Source organism: Crocuta crocuta, unplaced genomic scaffold, assembly GCF_008692635.1.
Source record: "Crocuta crocuta isolate KB4526 unplaced genomic scaffold, BGI_CrCroc_1.0 scaffold35, whole genome shotgun sequence".
In the NCBI taxonomy this organism is placed as follows: domain Eukaryota; kingdom Metazoa; phylum Chordata; class Mammalia; order Carnivora; family Hyaenidae; genus Crocuta; species Crocuta crocuta.
The window spans coordinates 494,251-509,797 of NW_027530625.1; the positions used below are offsets into that span (position 1 = coordinate 494,251).

Consider the following 15,547-nt stretch of genomic DNA (forward strand, 5'->3'; position numbering starts at 1 on the left):
GCTATTGCACTCAAGTGAGCAGGGGAGGGGCAAAAAAAGAGACAGAGGAGTGAGAGAATCCCAAGCTAGCTTTGCTCTATCAGCAAAGAGCCCAATGTGGGGCTGGAACTCATAAACTGTTAAGATCATGACCTGAGTTAAAATCAAGAGTTGGACACTCAACCAACTTAGCCACCCAGATGCCCCCGAACTTAATAAAATCTTGAAAGCTTACCTGGGCTCCAACTAACTGGAGAAGTGCGAAGTTGACAGGAAGCACATCAATGTCTGTGTTGATGGCAGTCTGGTCAAAAGGACAAGCTTTTCGGTGAAGTTTATTCAAGCAGGTCTTGCAAACAGTGTGTGAACAACCTAAACTGATGGGTTTGTGCACATTCTCATCAAATTCATTATAGCAGATTGGACAGGACAGAAATTCTGTCCATTGAGCTGCCTGCACAGGCATTGTGGAAGCTGGATGCTCGGGTTAGCAGTCTAGCAGATCATTATTTTGCTGTGTAGTGTTTTGTGAGCTGGAAATGGACAAAAGTACGAATTAACCACACATTCATCATTTACCTTTTAAGAGTTAATTAACTGCTTTAGTCAACCATCATAGCTTCAAAACCTAAAACATTCTGAATAATTTTATGTGCTTTGGATCTTTTTATTTAAATCTATTTGCTGAATTTGTTAAATTTCTGAAATTCTGTCCAGAAACAGTATTTGAATAGTGTCCTTTTCAACTAAACATATTTATATTGGTTGCTCAAATAACAGTTGACTATCAAAGCTTTCCATGTATTTTTCTTAACAAACATATCAAATAAGTGGATTAACTTACCACATTTCATTTTTAGGAACACAAATTACTTTGCATTGCTTGGGTGTTTAGGATAGCTACTACCCCAAAACATACAAAGAAATTGATCCAAAGAATACTGTAGTGAGTCAAGTGTGAAAAAAAAAGCCACCTCAATGACAAAGTCAGTTAAGGGTATGTTCAACTTGGCAGCTTCACAGAAGAGGAAATCTCTGGTCAAGACTTGACTAAGAGGCTAACAGAGGAATCAAAATCAAAGTATGTGAGATTATGATGATAGAGCAGTCTGTCCAAAAGAAAAAAGTCTTACAAATCTAGAGTACTTCTGACAAAACACACCATTTAGTAAAATACATATATACAATCCCAAACTGTCAGGTCCAATGACTAAGATATAGAAGAATAAATATTCTAATCTAATAATTCTAAGCAGAAAAAAAGCAAAATATAAATAATCTTTATATATGATTAAAAGGCACATGGAAAAAATTATTGAATTTTTCTTTTTCCTATGATTATAATGTTTATACCATAATTTTTAATAAAATAAAGTATCTGGCACGAAACTATACTGTACTCTAATTTGAAATCATTAGATACCTAACGAACATTCTGCATTTCACAAATTTTTCATATAATCCAATTCAAAAGTTACATAAGTCTGACAAAGGCACTCTGGTGAACAAGAAATCCAGGTATTTAGGGCAATTAAACAGCCAATACTTTATTTCATAAGAATGTTTACCAACCCAGATATCTTAGTTCCATAGAAATTAGATGTTTAAGACTATAGTCAGAGTCAAGACAGGAAAGTAAGTAACTGGTTCTCCAGTATCGCCACATCCAAACGAAGAATTCTGTTAGCCTTAAGTGTGCTTTTATATTCACATAAACTAAGGTTTTAAAAAAATATCTTGGTAAATGAATCACTGGGCTTGTTATATAAAAAGCACCCTGTACAAATTTCTCCTCAAACAGCTCTAATGCAAAGTACCTAATATCTTTATTTTTAAACTAGTCAAATCTTGCAAGTTATATTCATTTCGTATTTTTTACCCTTCCATTGCCACACCTATTAACGCCATCAATCTTAAAACCAGTTTGCTCTCATCTTTAGAGATGAGCACTAAACAGGTGAACACATCATTTTCTGAAACTATTAAACGTTCAGTTTTCCAGGCTGCACAATTATACAAGGAAAAGGCCTCTGAGGAAGAATGCATCTTATCTTAAATCTACTACTGAGAACCCTAATTTAGTTAATAACCTGAACCGATAAAATATTTATCAAAACAAGATACTGCATCTATTTTTTCATAATGGTCACCTGTTTGGAAATGGTAATTTTGTGGGTTAGGGTATCACAGCCACTGGGTAATAGGAAACTAGTAGCAATTACTCTTTCCTTTTTTAGTTTTCTAAGATCATCCTGAAATACTTTATATTAGTAAATTGGGGGCGGAGGCATTTAAGTTTGAACTAAACATAACACTCTTTTCCCTCACCTCTTAGTTTTCAGTATTTCAAACTAGTCCAGAATACACTTGATAGTTTTAGGTTATAATATCCCATATATTTCTATATCTATGAACACCAGATGCCTCAGTATTATTAATACTGAAATTAATAGAATTTCTAGTAGAAATTGAACACCTTAAAAAAAATTCTGCCCAAATTTGTCAATAATCCTGCCAAATTCTGCTATGTGTCAGATTCTAACTTTCTGACAAGAAAATAATTACTAAAATGTCCTTATATAGTAAGGCATAAGGAAAGGCTTTTTAAAAATGTTTTTCTTAAATGCTGTTATCAATAAATTCTAGATTCCTCAATTAAGATAAAGACAAAATTTTATCTAAGACACTGAAACAGCTTATATAATCCACCGAAATGTTTAACTGGTGATGGAAGAACTTTTATTTATTTAAAAAGGCACTCTGTAAACATTTACCTAGAAAGCATTTTTATAGCCAAAATTATAAATAATTAGCTCACTGTCTTTAAATTTATTTTAAATGTTTTTTATGTTCATTTATTTTTGAGAGAGAAAGAGAGAGAGAGAGGGAGAGAGAGCGAGCACAAGCAGGGGAGGGGCAGAGACAGACAGAATGTGAAACAAGCTCCAGACTCTGAGCTGTCACCGCAGAGCTCAATGCAGGGCTCCAACCCACGAACCATGACCTGAGTCAAAGTTGGATGCTCAACCAACAGAGCTGCCCAGGTGCCCCTCTTTAGCATTTGTTTTAAAAAGAATCTAAATGCACCATGGCTAGCTAAGAATATATACCAGTGCGTAAAACTTCTAGATTTTTACTCATAATTCTAAAGTAACTTAACTCTACAGAAGTCTAAATTACTATTAACATTTAGTTAATAGTCAAGTATCCAACCTGAAGATACTTCCAAAATATCTCAAAGTGAGATAAAATGGACTAAAAAGCCCATAACTCTAGATACATAGACACTATTTAAGAAAAACATTCTAATTAAATTACTTATATTAACTAATTTCAGTCATTAGTAAATTTGAAGAAAGATAGTAAGATAAAGCATAGAAGAAACACAACATTGAAGGTAGACAGATTTTTCCTCAAGTAATTTTTCAGGCTCTAAGTTCTTTGTTATAAATACTAACTTGTAAAATAGGAAGAGTAATTAATAGACATCTCTCATATGATACAAATTACGCATTGCTTTATTAAGAGCAAACTGCATACCAGCTAAGTACTTTCATTTTTTATTAGTCCACCAAGATATTATGCAGCCAGTTCTGGACTATGTCACCAGATTTTAAAACGCCAGAATAAAGTATATGCTTCTTTCACTAGTGTATAATAAAAAAAATCTGATATTTTACAATTCTCATCATAAAAATATGAACATTAGGGCTCAAGTCTGTTAATTAAGACATTCATCGTTTTCATTTTAGTTCACTCATATGAAGAGTTTAAGCTATTGAAATGAAAAGCACTTCTCAATTCAGAAACCTTACAAATAATTAGTTTTGGACCTCAAAAACTATATTTAAAGCATCTTAGATACAACTGAGACCTTAACCTATAAAAGAAGCAAAAAAAAAACAACCAATGGAAATAATCTGCAAACTCTAAAACTCAGCACTCAAACATACTAAAAGCACTGGAGAAAAAGGAACTGAGGTACAATTTTAAAGACTGCTAATATAAATGACTTTAGTATAAGTCAAGAGAGATACAAGACTCAAGTTTTTTTTTCTTCTTAAATCCACTATGAAGTTGAACTCAGTTTTTTAATCAGTATGAGACTTAACTTTCTGTGTCTTCTAATAGAACACTAATGCATTAATTTTCTATTTTATTTTTTTAATTTTTATTTATTTCTAGGAGAGAGAGAGAGAGAGAGACAGCGTGAGCAGGGGAGGGTCAGAGAGAGAGGGAGATACAGACTCTGAAATAGGCTCCAGGCTCTGGGCTGGCAGTCAGCACAGAGCCCCACGTGGGGCTCGAACCCACGAACCACGAGATCATGACCTAAGCCAAAGTCGGACGCTTAACCGACTAAGCCACCCAGGCGCCCCAGTAATTTTCTATTTTAATTAATATAGCCAATAAAGTTTTGCATTAGTAATGACAAGACATAAACATTTATTTTTGAGACAGAACTTACTCACTTCTGTCTACCAAATCATGGCCACTGGATAAATTTATCCTTCATATTACCAAAGTCCTTATTAGCCTTTTTGATTATTCTGATTGCAAGATGATACTCTGTCAGGAAATTTTTGGTTTTCATGTGTCTACTTTGATTCAGACAATTTATTTCTCAGAAGAGCAGTGATGCTTTAAACAAGTGCTAACAGAAACATCATGTGAGCTGCCAAGTAATTTAAAGTTTTCTAGCTGTCATATTAAATAAGGGATAAACACATGAAATCAATTTTAATAAATTAACCCAATCTTTCCAAAATATCATTTCAACATGTAATCAACATTAAAAATTACTAAGATAGTTTAAATTCTTTTTTGGTAGTAAGTCTTTAAAATCTAGTATGTAGCTTATTTTACATTTACACCTCATCTCAATACACACTAGTCACACTGCAAGTGTTTAACTGTCACATGTGGCTACTGGCTTGTACTGGACGATGCAAGTCTAGAGTACTTAAATTTATAAAATAATACTCAAAACTAACTTTTATTAAGAATTTGAGGTTAAAGTCACAACTACATGTAAGAAGTTTTCATAAAACTAGAAAACCCAAGGAATATAAAGATGTGCCTTACAACATTTATAAGATGGGATGCAAAACATTACTTCTAATTTTTAGCTAGGTTTATTTTACCACATGCTTCCTTTTTCCATAACTAGAAAGTGAAACTTCAACACAGTCGGACCAAAACAGTTAAGTGCTTATTATAATAAGTCCTTGCCATCTATAAATTTATCATTCTTAGATACTGCATACAATGTTGTTGAAATTCTATCTTTTTTTTAATGTTTAATGTTTTATTTATTTTCGAGAGAGAGACAGTATGAGCAGGGGAGGGTCAGAGAGAGAGGGAGACACAGAATCTGAAGCAGGCTACAGGCTCTGAGCTAGCTTGTCAGCACAGAGCCTGACATGGGGCTTGAACCCATGAACCATGAAGATCATGACCTGAGCTGAAGTTGGACGCTTAACTGACCGAGCCACCCAGGCGTCCCAAAGTTCTATTTCTGAATACAAAATTTTGTGTTAAAAAAATGCTTCCCCCCGCAAAAGAATTTTTGTTAGCTTTTTCAAACTGGAAGACACAGCAAATTACAAAAGCAGAAAGTGAAATAATGAAAACATATGAACAAAGGACGTTAGGTCTCATATGTCAGGTCAACACAACAGTAATAAAAGATCAGGAGTAACTCAAAGGATCCACTAATGATCAGTACTGCAATTAAATCTTCAAAGAATAGAAGGCAATTTGAATTTTAACATCTGCTTTTCTAAACATGTTTGGAATATACATTTAACATTTTGTCCTAGCAATTTTCCAAACTCTAAAATTTGGAAAATATGAATTTCCAAATTAACAAAAATAGCAACATTTAAAGATGGTCTTTGATAGGATTTATGGCCTCTACTTCTTCAAAAATTAAATGTGGAAGAACACAAGAAAGAGATGTTAGGAAAGTGGTGTAGCTTTTTAGATAGATTAAAAAAAAAAAAGGTAATAATGACAGAATCCATGAACTTGTCTTAATGTCTTCGAAGAAGCCTTTACTAAATTTGTAAATTTAACTAGAAAAAAAGCTGCCCAGGCTAACTAAATCATTTGTTTCTTTGCTATTGGGTGAAATTATTATCAGTGTAGCGAAGCAACATTAGCAATCTCAGGTTAATCAAAAGTTCCTATTGAACTTAATAGTTTGACTAATGCAAAAATGGAAAAAAGACTACTTAAGCACTTCACCTGTAATAAAAAAAAATCGTTCTAATCACAGCGGTTTGGGGGAGAGAAGGAATTAAAAAGAAGGGGCCCAGGTAAGGGGAGAGTAGGAACTAAAAGAAGGGAACCTAGGAGGTTATTTAAAAAAATAAAACAGGCTGGGAATCACGAGATTAGATCTACTTTATGTCAGTGATTACTTGAGACTATTTTGGTGTCAAGGTTCTACATGCTGGTATCTTAAACTCCTCTGTGATTAGAAGGATGGAAATGACAGCTACTCTCATCTTCTCCCTTCCTGAAAGCTAAGGCCAGAGAAAAGTAGAGCTGCTTCTGAGAAACAAAGATGCTTTCTACCATTCTTCTAAGATGGTGGAAGAGTCTCCTTAAGAGGCTTCCCCAAGAAGGAAAAATAAAAGGGGGAAAGAAGAAAGCCACAGCAGAATTCCCGGGCCATATTTCATGCCATAGGACCGTCACATCCACTGTGCAACCACTCTGGTCCGACTATCTCCCTCCCAGGAGGTTAAGCCCTCTCAGGGCATTGTTTGGCCGTGGTCCCTATTTACCACTCAGATCGCCTCCACCATCCCTGCGCTGGGATCTCAGTAAGCCCCAAGACAGAAAGCCGAAAAGCTAGGAGAGGACTTGGTTTCGAGGTCCTCCTCCAAAACCCCCCTTGCTAAGTGGTGTATAAAAAGGAGAGACAACCCTGGCCTTTGCTTGGGTGGGTTCCTTTGGGGTCAGAGACTTCCCCTCGGCCGGTGTCGAAGGGAGGTGGCCATTTGCGCCGGGCGCTCGGTATTGAAAAAGCCCTACCGAGGAAAGGGGCCTCCGCAGGCCCCGGACTCCGGGCCCGGTCCGAGTGTCAGGTGCGGCCCTCAGTTCCCAACCCTCGGGGCACCGACGACGACAGCACAGAGGCCCCAGGCTGCGACCGGTCTCCCGCCCGACCGCCGGGGACTTAGGGACCCAAGCTAGGGCCCGAGAAGCATCGTGCCCGCCCCCGCCCTACCTGTGGGGGCCCGGGCGGGGTCGCTAAGGGCCGCTCCCGGGAGCCCCGCGACGGCGCGGCTTGGCGACGGAGGCGCCTCGTCTCGCCGGGGCAGAGCTCGGCGGCGGTTTCACGACCTCAAACTCCATCGGGAGCTATAGGGACAGCCCCGTTGGCGGCGGCGGAGGCCGCGACGGGGCCTCCTCCTCCTCCTCCCTCCGCCTCCGCCTCCTCCTCCTCCTCCTCTCCAAGGAGGCGGTCCTGGAGGGATCCCGACCTAGATCTCGCGAGAAGATACTCCCCCTTTAACGCGAGATCACGCAAGACAGGGCGTTAGGGAGGTGGAAGGAAAGGGTAGTAGCCCCCGCCACCTGGACTGCGCATCAGCTTCCCTCTGGTCGAGCCTAACCACCCCCGTCACGTGACTGGGGAGCCCCGGAGCACTGTGGGAGGTGCTGTTAGGAGGTCTAGGCGAGCCGAAAGGGTTGATGGGAAACTCCCTGCACCTTCATCAGCGCCCTGAACTAGCCTTATAGACAGTGCTGTGAGGCAGTGGCTGACTCACGTCATGCAAAAAGTGGTCTCCGTTGAGCATAATCTGATACATCTATATCTACGCACTCTCCCATAATTATATAGTGACTCATTCCCCCAATCCCTCCACATATTTGCCCATTTCCCTATTAAAACAAAACAACAACAAAACAGCATTTGCTTGCCAGGCACTAACATATCTAATACAGACAAATCTGAGTTCTTAACAAGCTGGCAGAAATCAAAATTTAAGCAGAAATTCTGGCATTAATATCTCAATAAATATTTGTTGAAGGATTTTTCACAGCAAGCTGTTAAGTAGAAATTATTCCTATTGTATTTCAAGATGAAGAAACAGACTAGTTAGTATTAGAAATAAGGGAATTAGGGGCGCCTCGGTGGCTTAGTCGGTTAAGCGTCCGACTTTCGCTTAGGTCATGATCTCGCAGTTCGTGGGTTCGAGCCCCGCGTCAGGCTCTGTGCTGACTGCCAGCTCAGAGCCTGGAGCCTGTTTCAGTCTGTGACTCCCTCTCTCTCTGACCCTCCTCTGCTCATGCTGTCTCTCTCTCTCTCTCTCCTAGAAATAAATTTAAAAAAATATTAAAAAAAAAGAAATAAGGGAATTAGCATTTATGAGCTGCTTACCAGGTCCTGTGTTAGGTAATAAAAATTTCATTTTTACCACTTATTTTAGTTTTATTTATAGTTCATTCATCAACATAATCCTAAAAATTTATACTATGTACTCTCTGTTACAGAGAAACTGAAAAATACAGATTAAGAAAATGGTCATGAACTGAAGGCACTTTCCAATGTGAACACAGATGTCCAACAAAGGCATGCATGAAGGTAAATCCAGCACAAATTTAGACATACGGACATGTAGTTTATAAGCTACAAGCTTAATATATATGTATACATGTGGTTATTACTATTATATTGCCAGCATGACAGGGAAACGTCAGTGTTTTTCAAAAAATATTTGTTGGCCAAATCAAGGACTTTTCTTCCATGCATTTGTATCCTTTCATTCTCTCCTATGACATAAATGCCAATCCAAGAGAAAGGTTCTCAGTAATGGTTCATTTGTTCCACTGTTTTCCATTCAACTAGATAGTAATGGATACATATATATGTAGGTTTTTCATTCTGCTGGACAGTGTATACGACACTCTGCTAATATTTTTCACAGGTGGCCTAGCCATCACATTTAATATTACAATCCCAATTTCTGTTTCCTGGCACTCCCTATCCCTACTTTATTTCCTCCAACTCTGTTTTTAAAATCTGATATATACTGATTTTACTTGTTTACTGTTTTTCTCCCTCCACTAAAATATAAGCTTCATGAGAGCAGGGAGTTTTGTTGGTATACCTGACTTCCAGGACTACATAAGGACTCCATAAATATTTGTTGAGTGAATGAACAGCCAGAAGAAATAGTTTCATTCCATAAAATTCACAGATGTAGACAAAACACAAAGTTCTCCATTCACATCTCCAGTTTATTTTTTCTTGTGTAAACATATAGAATAGTTACATCCAAGGAAAACAGCAAGGATTTTCTCTTATACCAAAGCAACAACTACGTTACCAAATCCTTTATACATTAATGCAGTTAATGAAAAGGCTGAATTCAAATATGTTGCATTTTTACCCATCACATCAGAAACACAAACAACTAAAAGTTAATGTTTTAAGTGAATAAATTCAACACTTTACTTTGCCATACCTGCATTTTTCAAAAGATTCCATTTTCCTGGAATTGTTTATATACATCATGCAAACAGACACTCTCTAGGAATGTTCTGAGATCACTGTGTGCTACTGGACAGGAATAAATAAAAATAAATAACAACCATCACTTTCACAAAACCCTTCCCCCCAAGCAAATATCTCAAAGTGCTTACCAAAAATGTCACAAGAATCTTACAAGGCACACATAAAACTTAAACATAATTCAACCATAATTTTTTTCAAACATCAAAGATAGTAGATACTGATTCCTAAAAAAAACAGTTTATGACTATTCTTTTACCCTTCCCTCCCACCTCCATCCCTGCCCCACAAAATTTCATCCTAGGAAACAAAATAAGAAAAGTACTTCAATCACAAACTATTTCTGAAAGAAAAATGTTTTCATACCTACAAATGGCCAATCATAGGTTAAATGGGAAAGAAAATTAAATGTTGTACTAACATATTCTCCAGTGGAAGAAAAACACTATTTACTTTAGAAAAATTTTGTCTCCAAAGTGGTACTCAAATAGTAACATTCACAAAGACACAAAACTCTCCTCTCTTGCTTTCCCCTCTTCTCTGTTCTTAGGAACGCAGGAAGACTTAAATATAAAATCACAGAATTTTAGACCTGGAAATGATTTTAGAAATTACCAAGTTCAAATTTATTGTTTTACATATAAATTTAAGAAACTGATAGAGACGTGACCTGTCCAATGTCACTAAGAAGTGACGTGGGGGCAGGTTTATGCAGTTGGTTTTCTTATCAAAGATGAGAGCTGGACTCTTTAAAGTCTCTCCTGGAGTTAAAATCCTATGGAGAATATATTTTTCCCAAAAGTATCACGAAAAAGGATAGTTAACATTTACAACAATCAACATGTGATCAATCACAAAATTCTTATAAATGGTACAAAGTATGTTACATTTTCAAATGTGGAAGGGTTTCAACAGAACCTAAATAAAGCAGAAATTCTACATAAAGCTAAGGTGAATAGAGGAGGAATAGAACATTCTGAAAGTAAGATGTATCCAGTCAGGCTTCTTTACTAAAAGTAGTTCCTGCATTTTAGAGTATGATTTCCCCTGCAACAGATTTTAACCTTTGTTATGACAATTAAAAGTTTTGTGTTATTTGTACACAGGGAGAGTAGAGAGCAATGGCTCATACACAGTAAAAAATACTACTCTCACTAAAATATTCATACAGTCATGGTTTTGCTTTTGGCACATTTCTGGAAAGATAGAATAAAACTCTAGAGATGGTTAGGATTAACTGAAAATTGCATTAATGTAAATGAGGTTATTAATAATTAAGAGAACACTAGTAGCTAGCCCTATTTAAACTATTCATCTAGTGACAACATAATATACATGGCCAATTTAAAGTAAAAAAGGGAAGGGCACCTGGGTGGCTCAGTTGGTTGACTGTCCAGCTCTCGATTTTGGCTGTCCAGCTCATGATCTTGCAGTTTGTGGGATTAAGCCCCGCATCAGCCCCGCACCTTTGCACGGACAGTGCAGAACCTGCTTGGGATTCTCTCTTCCTCTCCCTGCCCCTCCCCTACTCATGTTGTCTCTCTCAAAATAAATAAACATCAAAAAAAAGTTTTCATAAAAAATAAAGAAGGGAATAAACTATTAAACTACACACAACAACATGGATGAATCTCAATGTCATTCTGTATGGTGAAAAAAATCATCTCACAAGGGAATACTAGAAGATTACACTCTGACAATCCAGAAAAGGCAAAATTACACAATGGGGAACTATTGCCAGGGTTTAGAGATAGGTGGAGGAGTTTAATACAAAGGGACATCCTTAGGGAGTTTTTAAGGATGATGGAATGTTCTGTATCCTGATTGCAGTGGTGGCTGCACAAATTTACATGTGTTAAAATCCATGGACATGTAGACCAAAAACAAAGGTAAGTTTTACTACATGTTAACTAAAAAATAAAATAAATTTTAAAAAGGAAACAGTAGACTATCTTTGGTAAAGTTGGAATTTTTTTTTAACGTTTATTTATTTTTAGAGAGAGGCTGAGCGCAGGCAGGGGAGGAACAGAGAGAGAGAGAGAGAGAGAGAGAGAGAGACGATCTGAAGCAGACTCCAGGTCCCAAGCCCAATGCAGGACTCAAACTCACAAACTATGAGATCGTGACCTGAGCTGAAGTCAGATCTTTAAGTGACTGAGAGCCACCCAGGTGCCCCAGAATTGGGATTCCTAAAAGAAGTTGTTCAGAGCTTCATGCCAATGATATAATTTCACTGGTCATAAAATTACTAAATACAACTGTATTAAATAAAATCAGGAAACTTGGACCCAATTAATTGTTTCAAATTATGTATACTAACAAATCATGGAAACATCATTTTAAGGAAGATTAGCCAAGTACAAGGAAATCCCGCTACTTTCAAGTGAATTTGAAGTGTGTTTAAAACACACACTCACAGTTTAAAACAAGTACCTTCGTGCTTAGTTTAGAATCCAACAGTAGTTAAAAAAAAAAAAGTATATATACATATATATGTATATATATATATTTCACTAGTCCTACAAAGAACTAATAATGGATTATAGCATGTTTTATTTTCTCTTCCTGTTATCCTAATTCCTAAAAATTATTATATGGTTGGGATTTTACATTTATATCATTTATCTAGAGACTCAAAATCAGAATCTAGGAATACTGCTGGATCCTCTGTCACTAGAATCAAGAATATTTAAGAGAGGAACATTATTTCTCTAGATATACCACTTGAGATAGTGGTATTTCTAGATATAATACATGAGATAAGACAGCATCCCATTAGCTTTATCATGTCTCCCACACTTTGGAACTGGTAGTAGAAGTTCAGAAAGAATAACATGTGTAGGCAGACCGAAATTAAGACCCAAAGATGCAGGGAGGAATGCAATATAACAGATGCTGCATTTCTATAGAAAAGCTTGCCCAACAGAATGATACAAGGCTTACACAGCAATGTGTGGTTCTAATTATAGTAGATTTTGGCTTTTGAGATCATGCCTGGGTAGTTTTTCACTACTACTTCTGCCATGGACAGAGGTTAAGTGCTTTTTGAGGGCAGATTTGTGCTTGAAATCCATGTCACAACAGTGGCATTTGTATGGGCGATCTCCACTGTGTATGTTCAAGTGGTCCTGAAGTGTGCTTTTGGCAGTAAAGGTCTTCAAGCACACAGTGCACTGAAAGGGCCGTATGCCCATGTGTCCTCGAATGTGCCGGTTCAGATTTTTCTTCTGGGTAAATGTTTTCCCGCATTGTAAGCACAGGAACAGTTTATGCATCTTAAGGTGGCGCAAATAGTTTTCAACGTGAAGAAATCCTCGGGGACACCTGGGGCACTGGTGCCTCAGTGAATAAGCATCCTCCAGGTTCTGAATCTCATTCACTGTACCATGACTTCCTTCAGTATTCTCACAGAATAAGCTCTGATCTTGATTCCCAGGAACTTCTGCCACTCTGCTCTCAACTGTAGAATTGATCAGTGAATGCTGTGTTTCAGGGAAATACATGGTTGCTTTCGAAGAGGTACAAGGCTGTGAAAACTCCCCATTTTCTACACCAGCAGTACTGATAGATTCCACATGGAGGATACAAATTTCATTATCTTTAAAACCAATATCTACTGAAGATAGCTCTGGTGACTTGATTTCCTTTCTCTCTGGTGTCAACTCTGCTGTAGACTGTAAAACATTGTTTTCTTCTTCTTTTACGTGAAAATCTATGTTTATGGGACTGTCTTCTGAAATTTCAATTATCTCACAGTCTTTATCTGAATTTTCTTCTTCATTTTTAACATCTGGATCAGAGGACTGACAAAGGTCGGTATGCTGATTGTTATTTTTCATAGAAAGATCAATTTCCAGATACTTTGACAAAGCTTCTGTGCACTTTTCCACAATGTGAACCATCTGCAGGTAACTAGCAGCAGTCAAATATTTCAAAAGCTCTTTCCTTTTAACTTCAAGTGCTCCTGTATAGCAAGACAGCAACAGTTTTCTGCCAACTTCTGCACTCTGCAAGATGGTGATCCTGACATGTTTTGACTGTGTGAGTAAAAACTGATCTCTCATGAAAGTGGAGCAAGCAGCTAAAATCACCTTATGCCCCTGGAACTCGGTGTCATTAATATAAATTGACACATCACAAAATAAATTCTGTTGTCTCAAGAGATTCATTTTCTGCAAGACTACATCTCCTTGCTGCTCAAACTGGAAGTGCAGAACATCAGATTCAGCAGCCATGGTCACAATCTAAGAAAAATAAAACACAAACATTGATGTAAAGATAGGAAATACTTTCCTACACTATGATGGTAAAAACAAACAAAAAAATCCCAAACCTGAATTGGGCAAAAGAAGACTCAAATTCTAATCTGGGTACGAAGAGTGAACCCCTATGCCACCATCTCACAGCCCAGAAAATTAGAATGCATTTCTCTATGATCTCTTTTAACAGACTTATTTTTGTTACAGTACTTTCATATTTTTGTTAAGTACTTGTTACACTGAGCTGTATTTAACAGTTTCTGTTTCACTTCTTGCCTAAATTTTATCTATATTGTGGTCCAGGACACTCTTAATGTCCACTAGGGCACTTAATGTAGTTTCCCACATTAGAAACCTTAACCTAATCTCCAGGCTTCCTATTCCCTATCAGTACTGCAGGTCCTCATTCTACTCCCCAGGGGCCGTTGCAAGGTCTTCCAACAAGTCTCCTTGAAACCACACTCTCCCATATTCCCTACCCTCCTCAGTGTCACCAGAACTAACATTTTAAAATGCACCCCGCCCTTCTACCTTAAATTCTCCATTGTTCTCTCCCTCCAGAACAGCCTACTCTTCCTAGCGGATAGAAGATCCTTCATGATTTGGTCCTAACCCTCTTTAAGGTGTTATCTTTTCTCCATTTCTTTTTCATCTAAGCTCCTTCCATATTGAGATTTTCATCACTGCCCAGACAAGAACACCCGAATACACCTTTGCACATGTTATGTTTGCGCTTCCAGTTCCTCTTTCCAGCTAGTGATTTGGTTCTTTTAAGCCTCCAAAGCACTTAAGATTGCTGTGACTCCTCCTTCTGTCTCCCCAACAGTCAGTTGCCCCCAAAGCACCACGAAAAGGTGCCTGGTTCATCTGAGTTCCTGCAGCGAACACAGGGGCCGGCACAGAGCAGGCGCTACTGAGGGAACATCTGTTGAACCGATCCGGCCCCCAGATGGCCTGGAAGATCCTGCAGCTCGCCACACACGGGGTTCTTCCCGAGCTAAGCCTGCCAGGACCATAGGCCCTGTCGCCCAAATGGTTGTAGCACCAGTCCAGCCTCCCTGGCCGTGCCCAGCTGCCGTCTTCCTCCACCTCGCCCTCCTCAGGCTCCCCCACCGGCCCGCCCCATCGCGCTAACTCACCGACTCAGAGAGCCAGAGCCCAGCTTTCCGCAGCAGCGGCGGCCTAGGCCGGAAGGTGGACTTAGCCTGGGAGGAAACACATCCGGTGTCAACTAGCTCCGCTCCTCACTGGGGTGGGCTGGCGTCCCGGAAGGATATCCTGAGACAGTCTCCCTTCCTCACTACCCCCGCTCCTGGAATGACAGAGAGGCACCCGATTTCCGGCAAATCCCGTCTCTCCTGCCCCACTTTCGGCGCGCGAGCTGTTGCCCTTCGTGAGTTCTCCCCAACGACCGAATCGCAGACGGGTTGTGAGGCTGGGGTACAGCGCGTTCTGTCGGAATACCCTGCGCCGGAACCACTCGGAGGCTCTCCGGATTCGTTTGCGGGACGGGTTCTTTCCTCACTTGGCCTTCTACAATTTTAAAGGTGGCAGAGGAAAGGAGAGGAGACTGCGGGGATCAGCATTCGAGATTGCCTAGCTAATGACCATCAGGATCTGGCTCCTACCTCTGGATCTCATTTTACCAATCCATCGCGTGACCCCGTTGCCCATGCACCACCTCCCCACCCGCCAGTTCTGGTCAAATCCAGGCCTTCTATCTAAACTCGGGGCTGCCTCCTCCCACGTGCCCTATCCCTCTTCCCACTTATCATCC

The 15,547-nt window shown here is 39.0% G+C and overlaps 2 protein-coding genes across 5 annotated transcripts in view; both read right to left on the reverse strand.

Moving 5' to 3' along the window:
* RC3H2 (ring finger and CCCH-type domains 2) overlaps positions 1-7,419 on the reverse strand; it is a 50,010-nt gene extending 42,591 nt beyond the window's left edge. For all 4 annotated transcript variants that reach the window (XM_077768183.1, XM_077768182.1, XM_077768181.1 and 1 more), the window contains exons 1-2: positions 7,220-7,419; positions 215-512 (exon numbers count right to left, since the gene is read on the reverse strand). In XM_077768183.1, the coding sequence (XP_077624309.1) occupies positions 215-445 (231 nt within the window). In that variant the 5' untranslated portion in view covers positions 446-512; positions 7,220-7,419. The remainder of the gene's footprint in view (positions 1-214; positions 513-7,219) is intronic.
* A 1,805-nt stretch (positions 7,420-9,224) lies between these two features.
* ZBTB6 (zinc finger and BTB domain containing 6) lies at positions 9,225-14,953 on the reverse strand. Its single transcript, XM_077768186.1, has 2 exons — positions 14,910-14,953; positions 9,225-13,755 (listed from the first exon to the last, which is right to left on the reverse strand). Exon 2 carries the CDS (start codon positions 13,744-13,746, stop codon positions 12,475-12,477), a length of 1,272 nt encoding a protein of 423 aa, XP_077624312.1. The 5' UTR covers positions 13,747-13,755; positions 14,910-14,953; the 3' UTR covers positions 9,225-12,474.
* Between the last annotated feature and the right edge of the window lie 594 nt (positions 14,954-15,547).

Excerpts from the sequence above, each read along its gene's own strand:
- ZBTB6 (XM_077768186.1), bottom strand. The coding sequence starts at position 13,746 with ATGGCTGCTGAATCTGATGTTCTGCACTTCCAGTTTGAGCAGCAAGGA.